Source organism: Geospiza fortis, unplaced genomic scaffold, assembly GCF_000277835.1.
Source record: "Geospiza fortis unplaced genomic scaffold, GeoFor_1.0 scaffold657, whole genome shotgun sequence".
NCBI classification, from domain to species: Eukaryota; Metazoa; Chordata; class Aves; order Passeriformes; family Thraupidae; genus Geospiza; species Geospiza fortis.
In genome coordinates, this window is record NW_005054481.1 from 1,051,291 (window position 1) to 1,075,939 (window position 24,649).

The 24,649-nt window shown below is 49.0% G+C and overlaps 1 protein-coding gene across 1 annotated transcript in view; it reads right to left on the reverse strand.

Annotated features, from left to right (window-relative positions):
* Nucleotides 1-21,892, reverse strand: part of LOC102035028 (rho GTPase-activating protein 39-like) — a 33,546-nt gene extending 11,654 nt beyond the window's left edge. The window contains 5 exon segments of the mRNA XM_014310077.2: nucleotides 1,062-1,151; nucleotides 2,420-2,966; nucleotides 6,524-7,835; nucleotides 17,916-18,314; nucleotides 21,819-21,892. Of these exon segments, the coding sequence (XP_014165552.1) occupies nucleotides 1,062-1,151; nucleotides 2,420-2,966; nucleotides 6,524-7,835; nucleotides 17,916-18,314; nucleotides 21,819-21,892 (2,422 nt within the window).
* Between the last annotated feature and the right edge of the window lie 2,757 nt (nucleotides 21,893-24,649).

Consider the following 24,649-nt stretch of genomic DNA (forward strand, 5'->3'; position numbering starts at 1 on the left):
CCCTCGGAGCACATGCAAAATGAATTTTCAAAGGCTCAGAATGGCCTGAACTCTCCTGGGCCTGAACAGGAAAGAAAAAACACATATTCCTACCAGAAATATAATCCTTCCATGCAATTGCAGGTCTCTGCTCTGAATCCCACCAGAGACAGAGAAACAATGCAACTGTTAGTGCAGGAGCTTCAACCCAGGGCAGTCCTCAGCCCTACCCCTTGACTTGCAGCTGCCTCATGAAACAGGGTGACACCGTGGTGACACAGGGAAGCCACCATAGGCAGCAGCTGTCTGCTGGGAGAGCTCAGGAATGCAGGAAGCTGGACTCCAGCTCTCACAGATTAAAAACACTGAAGCCACTTGATATAAACTGCTGCCTGGGAGGAATTCACAGGGCTAACTGAAGTTTCCTGAAAGCAATATAAAAAATATTGAATGGACTTTGCCTAGTAAGGCTTTAGCCAGATAAAGTGTTATCCTGCAGCCAGCAATTCAACTAAGTCTGGAGGAATGCGCGAGCTCTTGTTCATTCCTCACAGATGCCAGGGCAAGCCCTGGGCTGCAGAGCTCAGAAAGTGTGGGCAAGGGAAGCCAGTTCAGGAGAGAAAAAGGCAGTGTCCTTCACCAAGTACCAGCACCCTCCAGAAAGAGCCTCGGGTTAGGCAGTGATTTACAAAATCTATTAAAACAACTGAGACAGGTTCTTTTCAACACATTGGCTCATATGGCTTCTGACTTCTAGCACCAGAATATGCTCCAGGAAATGTGGCATGCACAGATCAGAGGAATTAGAGCCCCAGATCTGCATCCAACTTAAAATCCCTCACACAACTTGCACAATTGTGACGGAAAGGGCCCCCACCTCTCCCAAAGGCAGCCCAGCTGCCACTCGCACTGCTGATCCATGCTCTGGTCTAATGTTGAACACCAGCCTGCCACCAGATAAATTTTCCCAAACCCAAGCCTCTGTATTTAAAGAAATGGTTTGATTTTCAGCAGAGCTCAGCATTGCTGCCTGCCTAAAGTCAGTGCAGACCTCTCTCTCAGCTTCCTGTGCCTCTCCCTACCTTCATCCTCTGTGTTTTGTTTTCTCTTTTTCCTGGATTTTGTGATCTTCTTGTTTTTCAGATCCACAAGCTCCTTGATGTGCTGGGCAACTGAAAATTCAGAAGAGGGTCTCGATTAATAGTGTAATATATACTAAAATACCAAAATACAGAACTGCCCTGAGATATGGCAGCCAGCCTGACTCCAGCAGTAAGAAGCTCTGTCAGGGGAAAGGTCCTGCACCACCGCCAGCTCCCAATGAACCTGAATGAGGGGCTCAGAACATCATTCAGCTTCTCCAAATGGTCAAACAGTTGAAAAGTTCATACCTAAATAAACTTGCTGCCTAAATACCAGCAAAAGAACCATCTTCTCAATATCTCAGAGTACTCTTCCTTGTTGCCTGCATTCCAGGCAAAGCACAGCTGGAGGGAATGTTTTTGGACAGAAGTGACAATGGCTGAAAATCTTTATAAAACCCAAACTAGTGCTGCACAACAGGCAGTTCAGTGAAGAAATCCCACATTAAGGCTAAAGTCATAAAAAAAGAAGGCAAATATTGCCAGTGTAGCATTTGCCCCTTGGTCCAACTTCTGCCGCCATGCTCATGAGCAGGGGCAGAGGGATGCTGAGGCAGAACTCCTGTAGCCACCCTGGAGACCTGGGGGGGCTTCAAACACAGCAGGTCCCCAGAGATCAAGAGGAAAATAGGTGTCTGGTTTCTGGCTGGAGATTGGACAAGATACAGTGAGTGTGGCTGAAATAAGCCAATAAATACCAGTTAATACTCTCCAGGCTGGTACTTCGCTTTTTTTCTTTTCTTCACACCCCCTCCCCCACCCCACCCCCTCCAACCAGATGCTATAGCAATTCAAAATTGGGGTAATAATGGAATATAAGCTGGGCTGGTCCCAAACTTCTGAAAGACAGATAAATTTCATTTCTTCACACTAAAAGGCTGCATTCTTCAGGATCCCCAAACAGCCAAGGTCTGTTCTCAGTGTCTGCAATGGCTCCCTTAAAAACTTAGATGCTAACAATCCTTTTATTTTGCCAGCTTCAAGGAACTTAAAAGTAAATTATGTCATCAGAGAACCCAGAAAAGCTCTGCCTTTGGAGGGCTGACATCAGCTCATTTCAGTGCTGACGGGTGAGGTAAGCACAGTCTCGGGCTTGCAATTTTTTGCCAGACACGAGCTGGTGGCAGCTTCATCCCACTGATGAAAGGTGAACTCAGACAACACACTGTGCTCTCACTAACACAGCCCACAGCACTAGCTGGGGACTACTTGTACTTTTAAAACCCAGACAACCTTGGCTATGTGGCACAACCCACAAGGATGCTGCTGCATACAGAGGAGGTGCATGAGGCACTTACTCTTTTCATCACTGTCAAGGTGGCGGTAAATGTAACCTTCCAGGTAAGACTGAAATTTGGGTGATGGGGAAAAAAAGGCCAGACTGATGGCCATCAGTTCCCAGCCCCATGCCAGGCTTCGGTAGCACGTGTTATCTGTTGTCTGCCGGATCAGTTGTATGTAGAGCTCATCCCGCAAGCCTTGCATGCTCCAGCACTTGGTGACCGTGACCAATGCCACGTGATTGCGGTCCATGCGAGTCTGACGATCTCCCATGTAGCTCTGCACCAGTTTGAACATCTCACATGCCTCTTTTTTGATGGTCCGGTTGCTAGTGATGAGCATTGGCTTTTTAATGGAGCCACCATTCCAGGACAGCATGTTGGAGATGGAGATCCTTCGTCGGAAGATGCCTTGTGTGTGCATGTTCAGGTTTTTGGAAGCCCAATCCACCATGCTGCTCTGAGAGATGGGCTTCCGTAGGGTGCTGTAAGGGAAATGGCATTCCACACAGCCACCACGCTGGCTGCTGCCCTCCTGCCTGGGCTCCAGCTCTATGGTCTCAGACTGCAAAGAAGAACAGACACGTTAAAACCAGCTTAGGTGACTCCTTACCTGGCTAGGAAAATTGTCCACAGTGAGACATGAAGCTGCCAGCAACTGCACAGTGGTGAATCTGTACAAACATGACTTGGTACATGTAGAATTGGTGGATAACACCTGTAGTTCTGAAAGAGCCTGGCTGGCACAGCCACACACTAATGCTGGCCCTAAGGGAAGTGCTGGGACATGGAGCAACAGAGCTGAGCATCCCAGCTGTTGCTGAGTTTACAGGGATAGACAGGAGTTGAGCCAACTTCCAGAGCAGCAGCACAGCTCTGTGGTACCAAGCACACATCAAGGAAACAAGTATCTCTGCACTCCTCGGTTTCAATGGAGCTCCAGGAGCCCAGGAGGAGGGTGGGACACTGGTCTACAGTTAACCCCAAAATACACATTAGTTCTTAGAAGTTTAGAGCAAGTCAGTGTTTCCTTCTTAGTAGAGAGGAACTCCTGAATTCAGGACAAAGGCTTCTGCAATCCAACCCTTTCCCATTTCACACCCCACATGTCTCTGCATGTGGATGATGGGATTAGCACACATCACATTCCACCCCTCATTGACACCCTGGGGCACAATAATCTCTCCTGTTTTTTTACTTTGTTCTTTTTATCCCTTAAGTTACTCCTCTATCTCCTCACCCTCTGAATTCACTCAACACACTGACTACAAATCCACACCTGCAGTTCTCTGCCATCTCAACATCTTCAGTCTCCTTCAAACCACCTTACCTGCCTGGAGTTGGTTTTCCTTCTATCACCCTACCTGCTCCTCCAGTATGTTCCTTCTGAGGAGTCACCTCCTCATACTATCTTGAGGTTCAGGAGGCTCTGGGTTCTCTCCTCTGCTCTCTCTGAGGCTTCTCTCTCATATCTCATTCACAGCCACCTCTGCTTAGCCTGTCTCAGAACTTCTGCCCACTCTCCTTCGATACTGAGTTTTCTTACCTCCCAATTTTCCTCTCTATCATACAAACCCAGCACAAGACATCACTGCTCACTCAAGCCACTGGATGTTATTTTCAGGTGAGGCAGTGATTTTGCTGCCAAATTTTCTGCAACTTCCTCCCTTTATTACTTGGACTCTTGAGTATTTTTGTGAATATTTTTTTTAATTGACTCTTTTTGCCTCTACCACAACATCCGTCTTTTTTAATCTTCTGCTTCTCCATATTACCACATATGAATTATTTTTCTTCTCTTTCAAGGACACTCACAGCCTATCCCCAATCCACCATCTCTTGTGCATAATCAAGTTTCAGCTCTCCCTGTCAATGTAACAGGGTGTAACACAGCCAGAAGACTGGAGAGCAGTTTCCTACCAAGTCTAAAGAGGCTATGAAATGAAATTGCTGAACAATTAATAGTAACGTGTAAGTCATGTAAATTTGATGCATCTCTGTGCCTGAAAAGTGGGAAATGTGGGAACACGATATCAGTTTTCCAAAAGGTTTCTGTGGAGGAATGGTTACGTGACAAGGGTCACGTAGACATGCTCCAGATGCATGAAGAACTTGGAAAGTACCGAACTCAGCTAATCTGAGTTGTTGATGTAGCAAGGACACTGTATCCTTGAGCACAGATACTGTGGTTAAGAAAAGCATGAGAAAAAGAGAATGTAACTCTTAAGGAATGTTAACAAAAGGTGGACCTGACATGTACAAAATAACTAATAGATTGCTTAGGTTACAGAATATGTATTAGCTTATTATCTTACTGTATAAAGGTCTGATGCTCTAATCAATTGTTGAAGATTGCATGCAAGATGTTTTCCATTACCATCTGTATGGCAGATTACCTTCTCAAGTGGGCAGTTTGCTTTATCTCTCTCTTTTAGTGACCACATTCACACCTCCCTGGGGAGTGGACATCTGCTGATAACAGACTATTGAATGTCAGTGCATGATTGATAAGAACTATAACATCCCATTGGGAGATGCTTCGCCCAGAGGGAGGAGCCAAGCATTGCTACCCCGATATAGTCTGAGATTTTGGAACACCAGCACGGCTTTTTCTCCACGGGATTCCCTAGAGGAACAGCAGCTGCCTCTTCCCCCACTGGATCTTCAGAGGAAAGAATACATCCTTCTCTACTTCTCTACAGATTCCCTTTGCTCCAACAGAACCACACCTGATACTTCAGAGGACTGCAGCCACAATTTCAATCGGACTATCACCAACACCCTGGCCAACAGGGTGTCAGGTTGGGTTCTGACTCTGTCAGTGTTGTTCTAGTGGACTGCATTGTTTATTTTTTTTTATTTCCCTATTAAAGAACTGTTATTTCCTGCTCCCATATCTTTGCCTGAGAGCCCCTTAATTTAAAATTATAGCAATTGGGAGGGGTGGGGAGGGTTTACATTCTCCATTTCAGGGGAGGCTCCTGCATTCCTTAGCAGACTCCTGTCTTTCCAAACCAAGACATCAATAAACGAAGCTTGCTGATCCCTCATATTGAGAGCCCGAGTTTTCCCTTGCCGTGACAGGTTTCAGATGAAAGCAAGGCACTTATTGATCCAAAATGGCAACAAAGAGAACAGATACAGATAATTCTGATAGAGCGGAGAGGTGTCAGCCTGGCTTTCAAAGAAAAGTTACACCTCACAGGTCTGCTGGAGCAATCTGGAATAGTCAAGGAGCTTTCCCAAGTTTCTTCATGAAAAACTTTGTACCAGCAAACAGGAGAAAAACTAGAAAAAAGTAAGAAGCCACTTTTCAGCATGGAGGATGATTATCAGCTCTGCCTTATCAAATTGATGTAGAGATCCCGGTTGTTCAAAATGGGAACAAAGGGTGAGCAAAGACAAAAAAGGGAAAAAGGTTCAGGAGATATAAAAGTATCTACAAAGAACCTAAATCTGAACTAAAACCAGGAAGCAGGACATTCCTTTGAATCCAAGTAGGAAAAAAGACGGCAAAATAATCCTGCAGAAGTGCTGTGTTAGAGAGAAAACTACTCCCCTTGTGCAGGCACACTAATGGGGCTTTGAAATAGCTGTTTCCAACAAGATTCTAGAGCCACTGACACCGATTTTCTAAATACTGCTATTCCATGTTCAGGAATTGGGAAGGAGAATAGCATATGAGGAACCATTTGAAAAAGGAGAGAGAGAAAAAGCGGAATTGCTGTCATGTGGCTATGCAAATCTTGATGCCATACCCACCAACTCAGATCATTCCAGTGAAGAAAGTACGTATGAGGGAAGACATGAGTGACAGTAACATGATCAGGCAAGCACATTTACCCAAGTAGCAGAGCAGAACTACCCACAGCGCTGAGGCCTTGCTGGACACGAGCCCCATCCCACAATTCTCCTTCCTCTCAAGCCACTGGCCTCAAACAGGGTTTCCCCGAGCAAAGATGTGAAGCTTTATGACCTGTTTGCTATTCTGCAGGAACAGATGTGTCTTGCCTGCAGCACACCCCCGGAATTAAACCCCCCAGAAGCAGGCTCTCTATGATGAGTCTAGCAAGTCTAGCAATGAAAAAAAATAAATTTAACATGGCACAGATGGGGAGGTACCTGCGAGGAATGGCGTGTAGCACCTGATGAAGCCAAGCTTGCCTGGTTGGTGACATTCTTTTCTAAAGAATCTATTTTCTCAAAAGTTCTCTTCTGCCTCATTGTGTCCTGTGGAGCAGCCACACTGCTGGGAAAGAATTCCCTAATCTCCAGGTCCTGTCTGTACAGAGACCTACTGCTGGCTGCGACATCATCCCTGGAGCTCTGGCTGATGGATTTTTTCAAGTGGTCAGACTGAAACCTGACCTTGCTGCTCTCTGCTGGAACACCGTTCTCCAGGCTTTCAGCATCCAGGCTGGCTTTGCTTCCCCTGCAAGCTGCTGACCTGCCCACCACAGCACGCATCTCAGCAATCACTTTATCATTCAGAGCTGTGAGCTCACTGCTGCTGCCCACAGAGCCAGGTCTTGCTTGACCTGCTCCTTGCCTCCTTCCTTTCCTTTTTCTCAAGCTTGGAGAAGGGCCAGTTGAATAACCAGAATCCTGATGGCCAGCCGGGTACTCCTGAGTCTGCAGGCTGTTTTGCCGACTGTGGTGGAGTTCCATGTTCTTGAAAACATTGGCTTCCAAGATCCTCCAAGACTCCTTGAAGCTATCCTTTGAAGCAAGCTGACCGGGCAGTTTAGTGGAGGTATCTGTTGTTGCAACAGAAGAGTGGGAGAGTTTGGCAGATTGGTCAACGTTGACCATATGTTTTATGTATTCTCTGCCAGCTGGGCTGTACTCAGTGGAAGAGGGATTTCTTGAATGCTTCTTTGCAGTTTGCTGTTGTTGAATATTGGGATGCTGCAATAATTTGGTTAATTTGGTTGGTTGCAGCTGCTTTTTTAAGCTATTGCTTGGTGACCTTGGTGGAGACATCCCACTCACACAAATGCTTTCAGTGTCCATATCTACTGGTGGCTCGTCATAAATTGGCAACTCTAAAGAGGGCTCATCATATATAGGTGCAGGAGAGGCATATGTGGGGGATGCAGGCTGGGGGGTTCCTGTCCGGCTTCTTGGAGGTGTTTGAGAAGTAGGACCATTCATCATCACTAGGCAAAACCCGCCACTCTCCGTCTTTTTGATCTGCATAGACTGCTTTGTTTCTCCAGTAGGCATTTGCTTTGTGGCTCCAGGGCTCTGGGATGTGGATTGAGGCTGAGCATATATAGCTGGTTTGGGAAGAGATTTTGGGCTGTTGGGCTTTGGAGTACCCTGCAGCTGAAGAGAACTGTTTGAAAAGTTCTGCATCTGCCTCAAACTGTTCACTTTGACCAACAAGGCTGCTTTCGTCCCTGGCAGAGGCTGCCAGTGGGTAGGAGTCTCCCTAAAACAAGAAAGATACAAATACACACAATTATTTAAGAATTATACTTGCTGAAGTACCTTCTACGTCTACCCAAATACCAAATTGTTAGTCTCAAAGTGCCTGAATAGTCCCCTGAAGTACCTGCCCTCAGATTATCCAACTGTGATGACAGTCCTTCCAGACCATGCTATTTTTTTATATAAGTTTCCAGATATGCGTTTATTTTGTAGAAAAACCTATGAGGTCTATGGGAGGTATATAGGGGTGGCCATTCTCCACTCACAGCTTACATTCCCACGCAACCTGCCACGTCTCCACCCAATCTTGTCCAGATTCACTAGGATTTGGTACCCTTGACCACACCAACTGGCCCTGCTCAGCTCCCATGGCTGTGAAACCCTCCTCTCCTGGGAGTATCACCACTGATCCGTGGCGGCACTCAGGATCCACCACAACCCAACACGCCCACTGCAACACCCCAGTTCCCAGGATATATTCTACAGTGTAGCAACAACAACCTGCTGTCAGGCTGCGATCACAGCCAGTCTGTGTTGGTGAGCTCCGAGGAAAAGGGAATAGAAAGGATATTAAACCACCTGAGCTTCCAGGTTTTCTAAGGCATCACAGTCCCCAGGAAGGTCCACTTGAATCTGACCCTACCTCCATGTGAATTGTGTCCTACCTCCATGTATCTGCTACCAGCCATCACTGGGTAAGACCTGAAGGTGTACTGCATGTGTTCCATCTGAGACAGGAGATGCTCCCCTAACACCTTCATAGCTATTCTGCTGTTTGTACCTTGACCTTGCTCCCCACCCCACATTGCTGACCTGTCCTCTATGGCCTCTGTGCTGGCAGACACATCCACTTCTGCTGCATGTCCAGAGGTGCCCCCTACCATGTCTGGCTCTCTTGTGCCTTCCCTACCAAACCCCAAGGTATGTGGACACCAGCCCTCTTGCTCTGCTCCTGCTCTCCAGAGCCCTTTCACCTGGCCAGGTGCCAGCCACCGCCTTCAGCACAGCTTCCCTGGGGTATCCTGCCAGTGCATTTGTGCATCCCTTGCTCTCCCTACACCTGCCCCACATCACTGTGGGTGTCCTATTTCACCTGGTGCACTCTGGCCAACTTCCCTACATCCTCTGTCCACCACCTAATGTCTCACATCTGTTCCCAATCACTGCCCTCCTAAAGGGGTGGTGTGCTCCTTCCCCATCCACTGCTTACCATATTTTTGGCAAAACATGCTCTCTGTTGGCAATGTGTCGTGAATCCCATCTTGACACAATGGCATCATGAGTGGCGCAGATGAGGCTGGCATTGCCCTGTCATGGGCACAGTGCCTGACCCCGGGCCAGGGTTCAAAGGCCTCATGACATTGATTACGCTGCACTTCTGTCTTTGCAGGGCTGGCTCCTTTCCCGCAACAGAGCCCATGCAGGTGCACTCTCTTGTGCAACTACCCAGGTGTGGCCAGAAAAGGTTGAGGAAGGGCTGTCTTCCTCTGCTTTGAACCCTGGGGCCCCCTCTTGCTCTGGGGCCTCTGCTGAAGATTGCATGCAAGATGTTTTCCATTACCATCTGTATGGCAGATTACCTTCTCAAGTGGGCAGTTTGCCTTATCTCTCTCTTTGAGTGACCACATTCACACCTCCCTGGGGAGGGGACCTCCGCTGATAACAGACTATTGAATATCAGTGCATGACTGATAAGAACTATAACATCCCATTGGGAGATGCTCCGCCCAGAGGGAGGAGCCAAGCACTGCTACCCCGATATAGTCTCAGATTCTGAAACTCCAGCGGCTTTTCTCCACAAGATTCCCCAGAGGAACAGCAGCTGCCTCTTCCTCCACTGGATCTTCAGAGGAAAGAATACATCCATCCTTCTCTACAGATCCTTCTTGCTCCAACAGAACCACACCTGATACTTCAGAGGACTGCAGCCACATTTTCAATCGGACTACCACCAACACCCTGACCCACAGGGTGTCAGGTTGGGTTCTGACTCTGTCAGTGTTGTTCTAGTGGACTGCATTGTTTATTTTATACTTTTTATTTCTTCCCTATTAAAGAACTGTTATTTCCTGCTCCCATAGTTTTGCCTGAGAGCCCCTTAATGTAAAATTATAGCAATTGGGAGGGGTGGGGAGGGTTTACATTCTCCATTTCAGGGGAGGCTCCTGCCTTCCTTAGCAGACTCCTGTCTTTCCAAACCAAGACAGCCTCTTATATACCTCCCACAGAGGCATCAAGGATTTTATTTTAAGGGAGCTCCTGACACTACTTCAAGATGGTGATGCAACTGCCATGAGGAAGGCCTGTCTCCCAGCCTCCACCTTCGTTCTCTTCAAAGCACTGCAGCCCAGTGCTGACCTAAGCCCTATGCCAAGAGCAGCCTGGGAAACACTGACAAATTTGAGATTTTCTCTCCATCTGCCCAAGCCACCATCCAGCATAGCTCCTGCTCTCCCATTCCTGTTTAGTCCTCAGTGGCTTGTCCTCTACATGCTTTTTCCTGGGGCATGATGCCTAATGCAGGAGTTGAGCGCCAGTGGTGCCAAGTGAGGACGCACACATGGAACCACCAGTGGTAACAGCAGCATGAGAGTGGCATTCGTGAGGACACCCAGCTCCACAACCCACTAGGTATTCCTCCTGGGGGACACAGCCTGCTCCTTGCATCAAGGCATCTCCCCTGTGCACAGTCAAGCTCCAGTCTCAATCCCAAGCCTTGCTGAAGACCAGACTCTTTCTCAAAGAGTGTGTGGACTAATAGGAAGAACCAGAACAGCGACACTTTCTAGGCTTTTAAATGAGGATTTCTGACACCTCCATGGCTGTATCAGCGGGAGACACTTTGCCAGTCTCTTGTTTCATGGCACAGAAGAGAGACTGGCAAAGGACAGAACAATCCACAGGCCCCTGACTCAGCAGGCAGGCCACAAGTGTGTCACTGGGACATATTTCAGCTCAACCCTACAGCAACCATCATTGCATCTGGACCAGCATTATCCAGTTGCTGGGTTGCAGAGGGATAGCCCAAAGCTGCAGATGTGTCCCACTGCCTTACAAGACCTCCAGTTATGGCAGGCCTGGAAAATAACCCTGTGCTCTGTGGAAAGGTGCTGGATGCCCACACACCACAAGCCACCTCCTGAAGTTTTTCCTCTCCCTGACGTGCAGCACTGCAGGCCCAGCTAGCTGTGCACAGCTGAACCATGCACTCAGCCAAGACTCGGCAGACCCACCTCAGCCAGACACAGCATGGCCAGACTTGTGCCCCCTGTCCAGGCTCATCACACACTGGTACTGTCTGGCACCAGAAAATCACATGACCAGGAACTCAGCCTGAAGCTCTGCCACCTCCTTGCTCAGCTCTGAGACACAGGAAGGAGCCCCTCCCTGTCCATACAGCAGGCACTGGCACCACCTCCTGCCCCATCTGTCGCAATTCACACCCATAGAGCAGCACTGGGAAGATCCTTGTTGGTCACTGCTCAGGTGTGGGCCTGGGCATCTGCAGAACACCATCAACATGCCCATCAGAGATGGGTTCCTGCTCCAGCATGGCATTATAACTTTTAGGGCCCTGTGGGATCTCAACTGGCAAAAACCTCTGCCTCTCCACCTGTGATAAAGAGCACAGCCCAGATTTTAGTCCTCAGATGAGATGAGGGATTTAATCTGAAAAGAGGATAGTGTGATCATAGCCTCCTGAAGAGGCAAGCTACCTACCTGTGAGCCCCAGCAAGCCGGAGGGCAAAAGGCACTCCAAAGCACAACAGCTCCTCACTGCCCAGAGTCCCTTCATCAGGGACATCCCTCACCTTGGGCGTGCCCAGGACAGAAGATGTGCTGGGCCTTGAGCACAGACTGGGCCACAGGGTGGGACACGATGGAGAGCGGCAGGAGCTCTGCACTGGTACAGGACTCTCTCTGCACCTACCCTGAGCCCAGATGGCAGGACAGCAAGACAAATTAGACAGACAGCCACAGCAAGGCAATAAAGAAGTGGCTCTGCCTCCCTGCAGCAGGATTTTGGCACTTGTAGTCCATGCCCCAACATGCAGTCCATGCTCCCTCCTTCAGGCCTAGGTCAAGGCTCACACTGGGAGCCAGCCTGCTCCAGACCACTGCACCACCCTGGAGCTGGCAGAGCCCACCCACTAACACTGCTTCTTTTTGAGGAAAAGCAGAAACATGTGGGATTGCCACAGCTAGGCTACCATGGACACTGGTAAGAGGCAAAGCACCTAGATGCCCTGCAGAGGTCAGGGGAAACTGTGCTACTCCCACGTCATCAAGTGCCACCATGCTCCCCCACCCAGGAATGTGATGGTGAAGGGAAACTTCTAAATGTGTACAGTACCCCACCTCGCCCATCAGTCTCATCATGGACACATCATGCCATTTCCAGCCTCCCTGCCTGCCAGAGATGAGAGGAAAGAAGCACCATCACAGAAAAGACAAAGCTGTCTTGAGAAGGCCATTTCCACAGCCATGAATGATTTCTTGGGGCCATATCTGGATACAGCTTCCTTCAACTCCATCCCCAGGCTGCTGGGAAGACCAAGCAGAAGAGAACAGGGACTTTCTGACTTCCCAGCACAAAGATTCAGTCTTGTCCTTGTGAAAGCCATGACAAAAAGCAAAGCCAGCGGTGGAGAAGTGTCCCAATGCAGCCTCTCAGCCAAGCTCTTCAGCCAATAGCAGCAGAGACTCTGATGAATACCCTGGGACTGTTCCTGTGAGGAATGCTTTCAAGTAGCTCCAATATAAAGGCCTCAACTTGGCACTGATTTTCCCAGCCTGCACCTAGCTCCAACAGCATATCTAGTAGCTCTTCCCAGGCTCCAGATCTTCAATGTTTGTTTTTCTCCTTCCCAGAAGTCTGGAGAAAAGACCTTGTACCTTAGCTCTGCCCTTTCTAGTAGTTGTTTTCTTGGTGCTGCGACAAAGGTGAGTGAACAGGGATGTTTATATTCCAGCAGCACTGCTGCTCTGCCCCAAATTCCCACACTGGAGGCAGGGATACAACCTGCCCAAACCAAAAACTCTGCAGAGTTGTGCAAAGAACATTATGTTTGTATATCCTGCCCCAAGGCCAACTGCACAAGCAGGAAACAAACCTGTATTAGGGATTCTGATGGTCTTTCTTGCTTATGAAAACTTAACAGTTGCATTACTTAAGCTGTGCCTTGATTCATGAGCCCATGATGAAACAAACCAGAGTTGGAAGAGGCAGAGGTATTCTTACAGCTGCCTAATCACACATTCCCTCTCACTCCTCTTCCAGCACATATTCCTGGCACTGTAACACCAAGCCCTTGCTCCTTCCCAGTCGAGGATGCTGAGCTGTGGGAAAGGTGAGTGAGGAGGGGATAGGCAGCACAATCTACTGCCCATGCAGAAAGGAACCTCACCTTCCTCTTCTGGGGGACAGAATATTCCTAGAGAAGGTGGCTTTCTTACAGATGATTTTAAGATAGCCTGTTATTGCAAAGAGAACCTCAGAAACAGCACTCTGAAATTCCCAGTGCTGACCTTATGAGAAACAGGGGAAGAGGAGTAAAGGGGCTGGTTCTGCACGGATAGCAGGGCTGGGAACAGCAGAGCCTGCTCACAGTCCTGACCTGCAGTGTGCTGAAATGCTGCAGAACAGCACACAGCCTCGCAGAAAGACTGCCTTCTTCAGGCCTTGGCACTCCACCAAGCCCTTTTTCACCCATTACCTTGGAGTTCCAGCAAAGCTCAGGATGGCTGCAGTGGCTCAGAGTACACTTCCAAAATGCTGCATTCAACCCCAGGCTGGTCTCACAGTCCCCAAGGGAGCATATCCATCCTTTGCAGAGCTTTCCAGTGTGTGAAAGGATAATTTGGCCATCATTTCCCCTGAAGAGAGTCCATTTTGCTTCCTAACGGGATTGTAAGAGCTCAGGATGAGTCTGGAGCTGTGAGGCAAGTGCTGTTTGCTGTCCTTGTCAGCAAGGGAGAAACAGAGCCAGCACTGGGCTGGGCAGCCCCAGAGAGCACAGAAAGGCATGAGTGGCAGAAAGACAACATGGGAGCAAGAGCATGGGCAGAGGAGCTTCCCCAGAAGGCTCCACAGATGGTCAATGGCACCAGTGTCTTACTCTGCTGCAAGAAGAGAAGCTGCCATTTCCCTAGGAGGTCCACCCTCCTGTACTGCCTGGGGAGGCCAAAGGCTGATGTCTAGAGAAGGCTGCTCCAAGCCACTGCAAGAGCTGGAAGAGCAGCAGCAAGCTGTGGGGCACTGAGGGAGGGGTGGCATGGGCATAGAGACAGAGGGAACAGGTTTGGAGAGCTTCTTTGTTCTTCTCAAGGCTGCTGAGGGTTTCACAGCACTGAGATGCGGCAGGGGGCACAACAAATTCAGCGGTGCTGATATAAGGCACAAGAGAGGAAAGGTGGTAAAAACCAGTTTACTAAAAGAAAAAACCTCAACCACAAAGTATAACTAAAACCAGAATGAAATCCCTTCCCCCAGATCTTTGTTGGATGGGCTTGCAGGAGACTCCTCTTGGGGACTACACTGGTCTCTGCTGGCCTCTCCATCTATCACAGAATGACAAACATGAAGGAAAGAAAACCACTATTTTTTGCACTGGCACTAAGAGACAAAAGTGAAACTGTCTTGGGTGCAAGTAACTATAAAGATGTCAAATACTACCAACAGCACTCAATGTGTTCACCCTCTGTTTACGCAGCTGCATTTCTCCTGAGCAGAGGAGGACATGCTTGAGGTTGTCTTTGAAGAACAACACAAACAACAGAGCTGAAAAGTTTCTTGTGCTCATGCTGTTAGTATACCAGACATTCCAGCAATGGCATTAGATCCTGCCTGAGAACATTTGCTTCTGGCTCAGCTCTTTGCTCCCCATTTTACAAGCTAGCAAAAGGCAAGAAATCTCTCCTTGGGTGTCAGGCTCAGCTAGGGAAATCAAACTCTGCATTATAACCAGTTACACAACCCTTGCTCACACAGTACAGAAAACACATGATAGATGTGCAAGGAAACAGTGCCCAATCTTCTGCTTCCAAGAAAGCACATTTCACAGACGTCAGCTTACCGGTATGAGCCTTGTAATCTGAAAGAGCCTGGCATATCCAAGTAGCCTGTTAGCTCCCATGCAAGCTAACTCATGCCTTTCTCAGCTCTTGCCCTTCAATTCATTGCAGGCTCAAGGTGCCCCAAGACTGCTGCATAAACCTGATCTAGGGATGGAACAAAGGAGAACTCCTTCCCACTTCCCCTTCTTGCAGGAGAATCAACAGTGATGGTGATGCTGCCCTGGGAGATAAGGAAAGGTACAGCAAACTCCTGGCCACATTGCATCACCCCCCTTTCTTCTATATGAGGGGACCCTGTAGAAGGGTCTTTCCTACTGAGAGGGCGGAAGAACTGAGGGATGGGTCAAAACTGGCATCACTTTTCCCTTGAGGCACAGCAACTTCCAGCACAAATGCAGAGGAGGCCATGTTCCCTCCTGATAGACTGAGTCAGTGTCCTGTTTGCAGACAAGGCCAGAGCTTAGTGCTGCTGTTATTCTATACCATGCACATCATGGTATAGAATAACATTTTCCTTCCTGAACCACACCAGTTTCAGCAGGAAAAGCCAGGCACCCCATCTGAAGCATGGCATTTTGCCTCTCTCTCCAGAGGAGGGACTGTCAGCATCAACCCCTGCAGGACCCGGTCCCTTTGCTCCCCTGCCGGTTCCCCTCCTGTTTTCATAGTACACAACTATGGAACAGGGCGTTGAAAGGGACAGCGGTGGAAATGCAAATTGATCACAGTTCTGAACCAACAGCACTGGCGAGGAGGAGGCTGCTGGAAGGGAACAGTCCAGCAGTGGGAGTGACCCCAACCCTGCTGAGCCCATCAAGCCAAGCAGAAAGGAGCCCTGCCAAACCCAGACAAACTGAGCCTAAAGTAGTGTCTTTGAGCAGTATGACAAAAAAGCAGCAGTGACCTGCAGGGGTGACCTCTAGTGAGGTGGGGTGGTTGAAACGGTGGCACAGTTACCTGTGCGGCACTGAGCCCAGTGGAGCAGCTGCAGGACCCTACTTGGACGATCCAGCTTTCAGGGGATATGTTACTGGATTTTGTGGATTCTGGCTGGGAGTAGCAAACATTAGTCACAGAAGTTCTCCCACATCTTGCCTTTTTTCCCAGTGGCCACACAGGCAGCACATGAATGGCCACCACATTGCCTTTGTCCAGGAAAACCATGCAGATGCAGCTTACAAGGAGTGTCTGCCATCTTGGTTTTGTTCCCAATAGTGAACAACTTTTTGTGGGCAAAACACCTCCTCTTTTTGTATACTATTGCTATTAACATTGCTGTTGTTATTGTGTGTGTCTTATTCCACTGCTTCATGCTTTCAGTAAATTGTTAATTCAACCTGTAATCTCTGCTTTTGTCTCTCTCTTACTGGAAACAGTGAGGGGAAGAGGAGTGGCTTATTTGGAGTTTAATTCCAGCTGGTGTTAAAACTGGCACAGTCATGAATACTTAGGACACTGTGAAGCTCACAGTATCTTGTGAGCTTCACGGGGCCCTATCAGGGCTTTTACACTCATTTATCTGGAAACATGCAATGTAGTTTTGATGGTACCCATCCTGGCTGCCCTGGAGTGCCAGACTGTAAAGGGACAAAGAAGGAAAGTCACCTGTCTCGTCAAATCCCACGTGCCTGTAGTTCAGTTGTGTGACCCCCTCCCAAGTCACTGGGGTTGACCTGAGAGAATTGGGAACTACTTAGGTACAGCTTGAGACACTTACTAGATTTCTCCTGGCAGGGCAGGGACCATTCTCTGGATGGATATGAAGCTCAGGGGTGCTGCTTCTGGGGTAGGAAGCACAGGGAGCATCATAACCACCAGTAAAGTGTTGGGTTCCTTCTGGTGAACTTTATGTGCATCAGCAGTGTCTTGCAGCCATTAAAATCTGCACTGAATACAGGGAGCAGCAGACATGTGATAAGCAACCTCACTTCAGGGTGCATACACTTTCCTGAACTGCTATCCTATGTGGCTTTCATTAACTTGGCATTTTTTTTCTATCCTTGCCTGCACCAGGCACACAGAGAGGCAGCCTTGATCCAAAAACCAAGGTGCTAGCACTTGCTGCACTGCCAGAACCAGAACAAGGCATCCCAGCATATATGGCAGGACAGTCAGGCTTACTCAAGCGCTGCTCTAGCTCTCAGATAAGTTCTCAGTATGACCCAACTTTGCTTGCTGCACGGCCTCCCCAGCTGCCAGTACTACATCCTCCAGGGCAGGATGATGTCCAGACAGAGTAGAAGGAGGCAGAGCAGCCCCACACAGTATCCCAGGCAGAGGGGCCAACCCAACAGAGATTGGGGAAGGGATAGTTTTGTGCAACTGAAGCTAAAATAATGGTTTCAATACAATAAAAAATTCCCCGATTGCTGTCAGACTAGTTTTAGTGTAAAAAAAAATCTCTTAGTCAAACATAAAAATAGCATCTTGTTATCGGTCTTTTATTTCAGGTTTGATGAGACCACATAACTGTGCCCAGGAGCTCTGTCCCTGCAGCCCCACCTCCTGCCCTGGCTGAAGCTGCAAGACATCAACAACTGAGCAAGGAGGAAAGAAGGAGCCAGACCAGATGGGCTCACCCGCACCCCACAGCAGCCTGACCCACTGCGCAGGAGCTATGCCATCCGAACAAACCCTGTTGCAAGTTTTTGAGAGCGTTTTCATCACTACATGACACTCCTGCTTGTCTCCTCTCTGTCTGTTATAGCACCCAGAGCAAAGATTACCTTTTGACATGTATTTTTATGGTGACTCACACAAAGATGGCCTGGCCCAAGCTGGGGACATTCAGGTAGTGGTGGCAGCAGACATCTGTACCCCAAGAAGAGGAGGGCATATGGTAGTGATTGGGGGTCTGGCAGTACTTTGCCCCACTGCTGCACCCTCCTGGGGCAGCACAGCACCGTGCTGGAAAGCACAGTTCCCAACCTGCCTAACAGGGCCAGCCTGGCAGCTAAATTCACCCCATAGATATAAACAGAGAAGGCTGAAGCTCTCCCCATACCTGGCAGGATCTTTCCTCTTCTCTGCCACACTATTCCTCTTGCCCTTCTCCATCTCCTGCAAGATGGCCATTTGGATGGGGGTGCTTCTGCCACCGCTGCCAGTGCTGCCTCGGTGCTCCAGGCCACAGCAGTCAGGCTGGGAGCTGCCCTTCATGGCCTGGAGCTGGGCCAAGGGCACAATGTCACAGCCCTGGGGCCGGTGCCACACTGTCTGCCGCGTGATGGCATTGTAGTAGTAGAAGCGGTTGTTGTTCTGGTCGAAGAGTTCCCACCACTGCTTCTGGTCTGACTGGCGCACCTTCAGGTTGGGAGGGGGCTCCCAGCTGCACTCCCCGGTGGTCAAGTTCACATACATCCGCTCCTGGGAGCGGGGCTCGATGATCTCCACCCAGTCCGAGCTGCAGGGACACAAGAGCCGCATTAGTCTGGACCAGAGGCCCAAAGCAAACAGGTTGTCTGAAGAGGCCTACAAACCTGCTGCCACTGGGCCAGGCAGCCTGCTTGCAGATCAAAGCATTGCTTGGGGCTATTCAGCAATCTAATGATCTCAGGAGACGCCAGGACAAGGGTTTGAGATGGGGCTGCTACAAAAGAGCAGTCCTTTGGAACAGGGAAGGGGAGTTCAGTCCCATCAGCCTGGCCCACTCACTTCCCACTCACTAGCCCAGGACTAACCCACAGGGCTGGCGAGCACAGTCTGTTGATGCTGGGATGACTCACATCAAGGGCTGGCCCAGACACAGGAGTGCCAGTGCCTGGGAGATGCAGGGCGCAAGACGCAGGAGGGTAGGGGACTTGACTTTCAGGAGCAGGGACTATCTGCAGAACAGGATCTGCTCCTTTTGAGAGCTGCACATTCCACCTGGGGAGACCAAAGCCCTGGCTCCCAACAATGTGGGCAACCTGCTCCATGCAAGTGCCTGCCTGGAGGCTCCACATGCTGTGGGGCTGGAATGGACCTTTGGACACTTATATGTCCAAAAGATATATGTGGGGAATGACTGGTGGATGAGACCATCTCCATTGCAGGTTCTTCCCCCTACTCCTTGGCTGATGGGACAGAGCCTTCAGCAGGGTGTAAGGTGACCCGAAGGACAGGCCCTGCTGCTGATGCATAACCCCTTGCAGCCCTAAAGAACCCCTTGAGCCCCAGGGTCCTTTATTAGCACCCATACTGGCCCAGTCAGTGAGAGCAAAGCAGGTAGTGCTGAACGACTGCTTTTCAGGCAGATCAGCACAGTGGTTTTCATGCAGAGGTGTTGGGGTGCACAGCCATCATACATGGCATATCAACCATACCACTGACACACCAACCCTAAAGAGCTGGCCTGAGGAGTTCAGCAAAGCCAATGCCTCCCCAATGCAGTAGCCCAAACCATTTTGGATAGCCCAGGTAAATGGAGGAAGGGAGTGCAAACCCAGCAAGGTTTCCCTCCACAAAGGAGAGATGCTACCTAAAGTGATCCTGAACCAAGTTGTATGCTCAGCATGCTGAAAAAAAACATGAGCCCCTCCTGCCCCCACATCCCAAAGCCTGGCCTCCATCCCAGTGCTGGTGGAGGCTGCAGGAAGGAGGGCCTTAACTGAAGCTACTTTTGCCATTAATAAAAGCCATATGAAGAGGACAGCTCCAAGGCCCCTCTTGAAACCTGTTTCTGCCAGGGGTTCACTCTGACAAGCTGGTCTCCAGCAAGGGTATGACAGCAAAAGCCATTCCCACAGCAGAAGCGGGAGAAGGGAGATCCCACTGCATCTCTCTCACACCCTCAGCTGCCAGCCTGCAGATCCTCAGAAGGGTCAGGAGTGATGGTGGCAGCGCTGCAGTGCCTGAAATGGCAGCCCAGGTTCCTGTGCCCAGCCCTGGCTTCCTGAGGAAGGTCAGCATGTATCCTATCACCACGCAAGTCTAGGTGAGGGTTTAGTTGCCCACTGCACCTCCCTGCTAGGAAAACTGGGGGTTTGATTGACAACAATCAATGCTGAGCAGTCTGGCATGCACCCATAAAAAGCAGGCCAGTCCTCAAAATTGAGGAAAAGCAAGGAGTACATTCCTGGAGCAGGGCCAGCTCCAGGCTGCCACACAAGCCTCAAACATAACATCAAGAATTCTGGAAAGATGTGATAAACCCAGGATTGCAGAGATAAGGTCGTAACTTAAACACACAAAACCCAAAATTAATTCATATTCCACTTTACAAGGTTAAAGAAGTTTCCTGGGGATGGTTTAAATAATTCTTTTCTCTGCCCTTTCAGCTCCAAGTGCTGAGGGATGCAGCAAACAGAGTGGGTGCTCACGCTCACGAGCACTGCAGAGCACCTGCTCCCTCCAGCAGGATCACGGCAATGGTTTCTCTTCATCTCAGCTCCTGTAACTCAGTGTCCCCAAAACAATACTTGCCTGCAGGCCCCATCTGCAGTGCCAGATCAAAGCCCTCCACTACCCGAGCACAGGACAACCAGCCTGCTGGCATCGCAATGGCTCCAGGGAACTACTGCAGTCACCAGACCCTGCAAGGCAGAGGGATTCCAACAAAACACCCACTCGCTTCCAAAAGCAGCCCACATTCCCAAGGTGCATCCTCCTGTACTGTCAGAAAGTCCAGGAGCTTTCTGTGTGTCCTGAGTAATACTTTCCAGACCGAATAGCTGGGAAACAGGACACAGCTCCAGCTGCTCACTCCAGCAGGCAAAGGCCCCCAGCTGTGATGGCTTGTGCCTTGAGCATGCTGATGTTTTGGAGGAGTGGCAAGGCCATTGCAGGGGTCAGCCACCAAGCAGCAGCGTGCTGTGAACAGGATGGTGCACCAGGCATGGAAAAAGCAGAAGAAAGTGTAGGGCTTTTTGTGGATAATCACATCTCATGTAGGCAGACAGATCTGGTCCCATCTGAAGGCTTTGCCTCACAGATGGGCAGCTGTTTTTTAATGAAGTGTTGTAATAGACAGTACAGCTAAGAGACAAGCTGCTGCGCTCTGTCCTGCAGCCTCAAGGACACAGGATGGACATGTACCAACTGTGCTCCTTCAAAACCAGCTCGAGTTCCTCCTGGCTGCCACTCCTGCTTGGCAAAGCCTCAGAAAAAAAATAATAGCAGTAATTTTTAAGAAACAGCATTTCATCCTGAAAGGGCATCTGCAAGCATCTCCTGACCAGATCTTTCTCACAAAGACTGTAAATGCTTAGTAGGAGGTCTAGGAAGGAATATTTTTTTTTAACTACAGAGAATTGAGCAGGACCAGAAATGGAAAGGACCAGGTGTGGTGGTGTTCACAGGGGTCTCAGGAAGAGGGAAGAGACAAGGATCTGACTCCATGTTTCAGAAGGCTTGATTTATTATTTTATGATATATATATATCTCTATATATTATATTAAAACTATACTAAAAGAGTAGAAGAAAGGATTTCATCAGAAGGCGAGCAAGCAAAGGAAGAAGAATGGAATGATAACAAAAATTCCTGACTCTCAGAGAGTCTGAGCCAGCTGACTGTGATTAGCTATTAATTAGAAACAACTAACACAGACCAATCAAAGATGCACCTGTTGCACTCCACAGCAGCAGATAATAATTGTTTACATTTTGTTCTTAAAGTGTCTCAGCTTCTCAAGAGAAAAATCCTAAAAAAAGGATTTTTCATAAAACATGTCTGTGACAACCAGGTACAGGTGAAGAGTCAGTTGCAGGAAGAGCTGAGGAACCCCAAGAAGTCAAACAGCCACTCCCTCAGAGAAGAGCTCGTTTTCCTGCCACCATCACCCAAGTGACAACACAGCCCAGGCAGTCAAGCATAGTCTGGGACACCACAAGTTCTTCCCAAGGCTGTAAAAAGGTAAGAATAGTAGAGATGTTTTCTTAGCTGGAGCTGTCAGCTCAAGATCAGCTTGATGTGATCTGCAGCCCCACCTGTGGAAGCTGCTTAGCACCAGCTTGACGAGGCAAACATCCACCAAGGGGAAGAGAGCACCAAGGATAGCCATGAGAATCAACTGCCTCAGGGAGCTTCACACCAGGCTGCCAACAAACCCTTCTGCATGGCTACAAGGACACCTCTTATGACTTGGTCTCCCATTTCACTTCCATGCTCTGTAATTTTTGGATTTCTGCGCTTCAAGCCAAGATCCCACCTCCTTCCCCCACTTCCCTTCTTTGGGATGAGCCCTGCAGAGAGTTGGGGCAATACTAAGTCCTTCCTGGCCAAACATGGCTCCATACCAAGTGGGATTTTTCAAGACTAATGCCCTCAATGGAGGCCTGCAGCATACTCAAAGCCAGCCCCAATACAAAGATGCCAGTTGTTGCCATCATCAGAGACCATCTAGCTGAGGATGTGCCTATGCCAAAACTAAGTGCCTTGTTAACAAGTCCTCCTTGAGGAGGAGGAATGCAGTTTGGCCATCACACACAGAGTGAAGTATAATTCCCAGAGACTGGCCGTGGTGTGAAACCAGCCAAAGGCAGGGAAGTGTGCGCAGGGCTACTTGCTGTAGCAATCAACTGGGGTGATGGGGATGGGCATCTGAAATTATCAGCCCCACAGAGACGAGTTCAAATCCTCTTTCATTTGCTGCTAATGGCACATAGGACAAACAACCCATGAAAAGGAGCAGATCCAGTCATACAGAGAATGATGCCATGTTCACCATCTTGAGTCCTCTAAAAGGAGGCCCCTGAAGCAGCCCATGGCAAGCCAGTTCAGGAATGGGGAGAGGGTACCAGCCCAGAGGCTCCACTGCTGCTGACTTTGCTGCTCCTCTGTGGGTCTAGGCTCCTGGCTGACTGAAAAACAGCACAGGTTGTGTTCAAGAACTCAAATATCACCACAGATTTTTTTTTAAGACAATCGCACTTGCCCCTTCACATTCGGCACAACAGGCCTCGGAAAAGTTCACTTAGTACAGACGCTGAGAAACCAACTGCAACCTCCAGGTGGCTCCGATTCACTCAGATTTGCATATCAAAGCCAGGACAAGCCTGTAAAACTAACCTCTATCCTCGAGCTGCAGAGAGCCTCCAGAAGGTCTCCAGCATCAGCTCCTTATGGTAATTTTCCTTCAGCTGAGTGAGACAATTCAGGCTTTATTCACACACACTCTATAACTTCTTTTGAATACCCATGCCTGCTTCTAACAAAAATTATAGAGGAACAAAAATAAATACAATGTCAGGCTGCTCATAAAATTCTCCTGCTCCTGAAAATAAGCACTATGCAAACAAACGAACCTCTGCTTTGCCAAAGACAGATTACACTGTGAAAATCCAGAACAAATGCTGATTGCTCAAAGCCTGGCAAAGAGCACATATGCTTAGCTCTAGCAAGAGCAGAACAGGGGCAGGCCTCTGAAAGCAGAGCCCAGCCTGGCAACACATTACATATTGAAGAGAGAATAACACCATAGTTTGGGTGGGTTAGGGGAACAAGACAGCCTGGAAAAGGTCTTATCACAAAAAGCATCTCATTACTTTGTTGTTTTTAATTAAAAAGAAAACAAAACAAAAAACAATGAAAACAGCCCCAAAGCCCCAAGCCTTCTGCTAGGTGGTATTTTCAAAGACAAAGATGTCAGATGGGAAACTTGGTGGCTTTCTAGTTGCTTGGACTCTGTCAGTTCGTGCCTGTTTCCTGGCTTTCCCAGACTTTCCCCCAGCCCAGGTACCAGCATTGCTGGCTCCATCTTGCTGCTGTTAGCCTCTTGATTCATCACAAATCCAGAGCGGAACAGACAGCAAAGGGGTAGCTCAGTCCAAAGGAGAAGGTTGGGGCAACACTAAAATTACCAGCAAATTCCCTCAAGATCTTGTCTCAGGGAGAAAGAAGTAAGTAAAAAGGACTTTTGGGACACAAGTGAGATGTCTTGGGGTCTCTGCAAAAGGAGAGAGGAGGGGCATAAGGAAGGACAGACACCATGACAAGCCATGCCCCAATGATAATCAGCTTAAAATAAAGTCCAGAACAGTCTCAAAGGCATAAGGCCCAACAGCCCAAGACCAGTACCTGAACCTTGGGTGGGATGGATGCACAGGCATCTTAGAGCTCTGTATGTCACCAGGGAGGAGGGAGGGCAGCACAGGCACTCCCACACCAAACTTCATGCTTCTCCATCATCTACTCTGTGCCAAGTGTTGTCCACTAGGTTTGGACTGATTTGGGTCCTGAAATCACTCCCTGGAGCCACACAGAGAGCACCCCAAGGGGAGGGGAAGACAGAAGGGCTTGAACTGCTGTTCATCCCCACCCGATCCTTCAGTGCCCCCATCACAGGATGGACAATTCTGCAACAGAGGGAAGACCAAGGGACAGAAAACATCCCTGTTTTCATGGCCTTGAGACAAAACAAAAAGCACTTGCTGGACGGACACTCTGAGTAGGAGGTGGTCATAGTGTCCATAGTGTCTCCATACTGGAGACACAGGCACCAGGGGACTGCCTGGTGACCAACAGACCAACACTAAAGGAAACTGCACCTGAGGGCAGGAGGAGCAGTAAAATCTACTCCTGTTAAAAAAATCCTGGCGATGCAGACCAGGTACAGGTCTTCACCGGAGAGCTACCTGCCGCTTCCCTGGAGGCCAAGGGTCTCTCACTTCTCTCTGTCCCCAAATTGTCATTGAGGGTGAGCACCTTGGCCTGTGTTATGGCTAGAGACCAGCTGTGGCCACTGCAGCCTCAGCAGAAGGCAAAAGACATGTCAAAAAACATTCAGCATCAAGAAGTTTCCAGGTGCTTCTCTCTACTC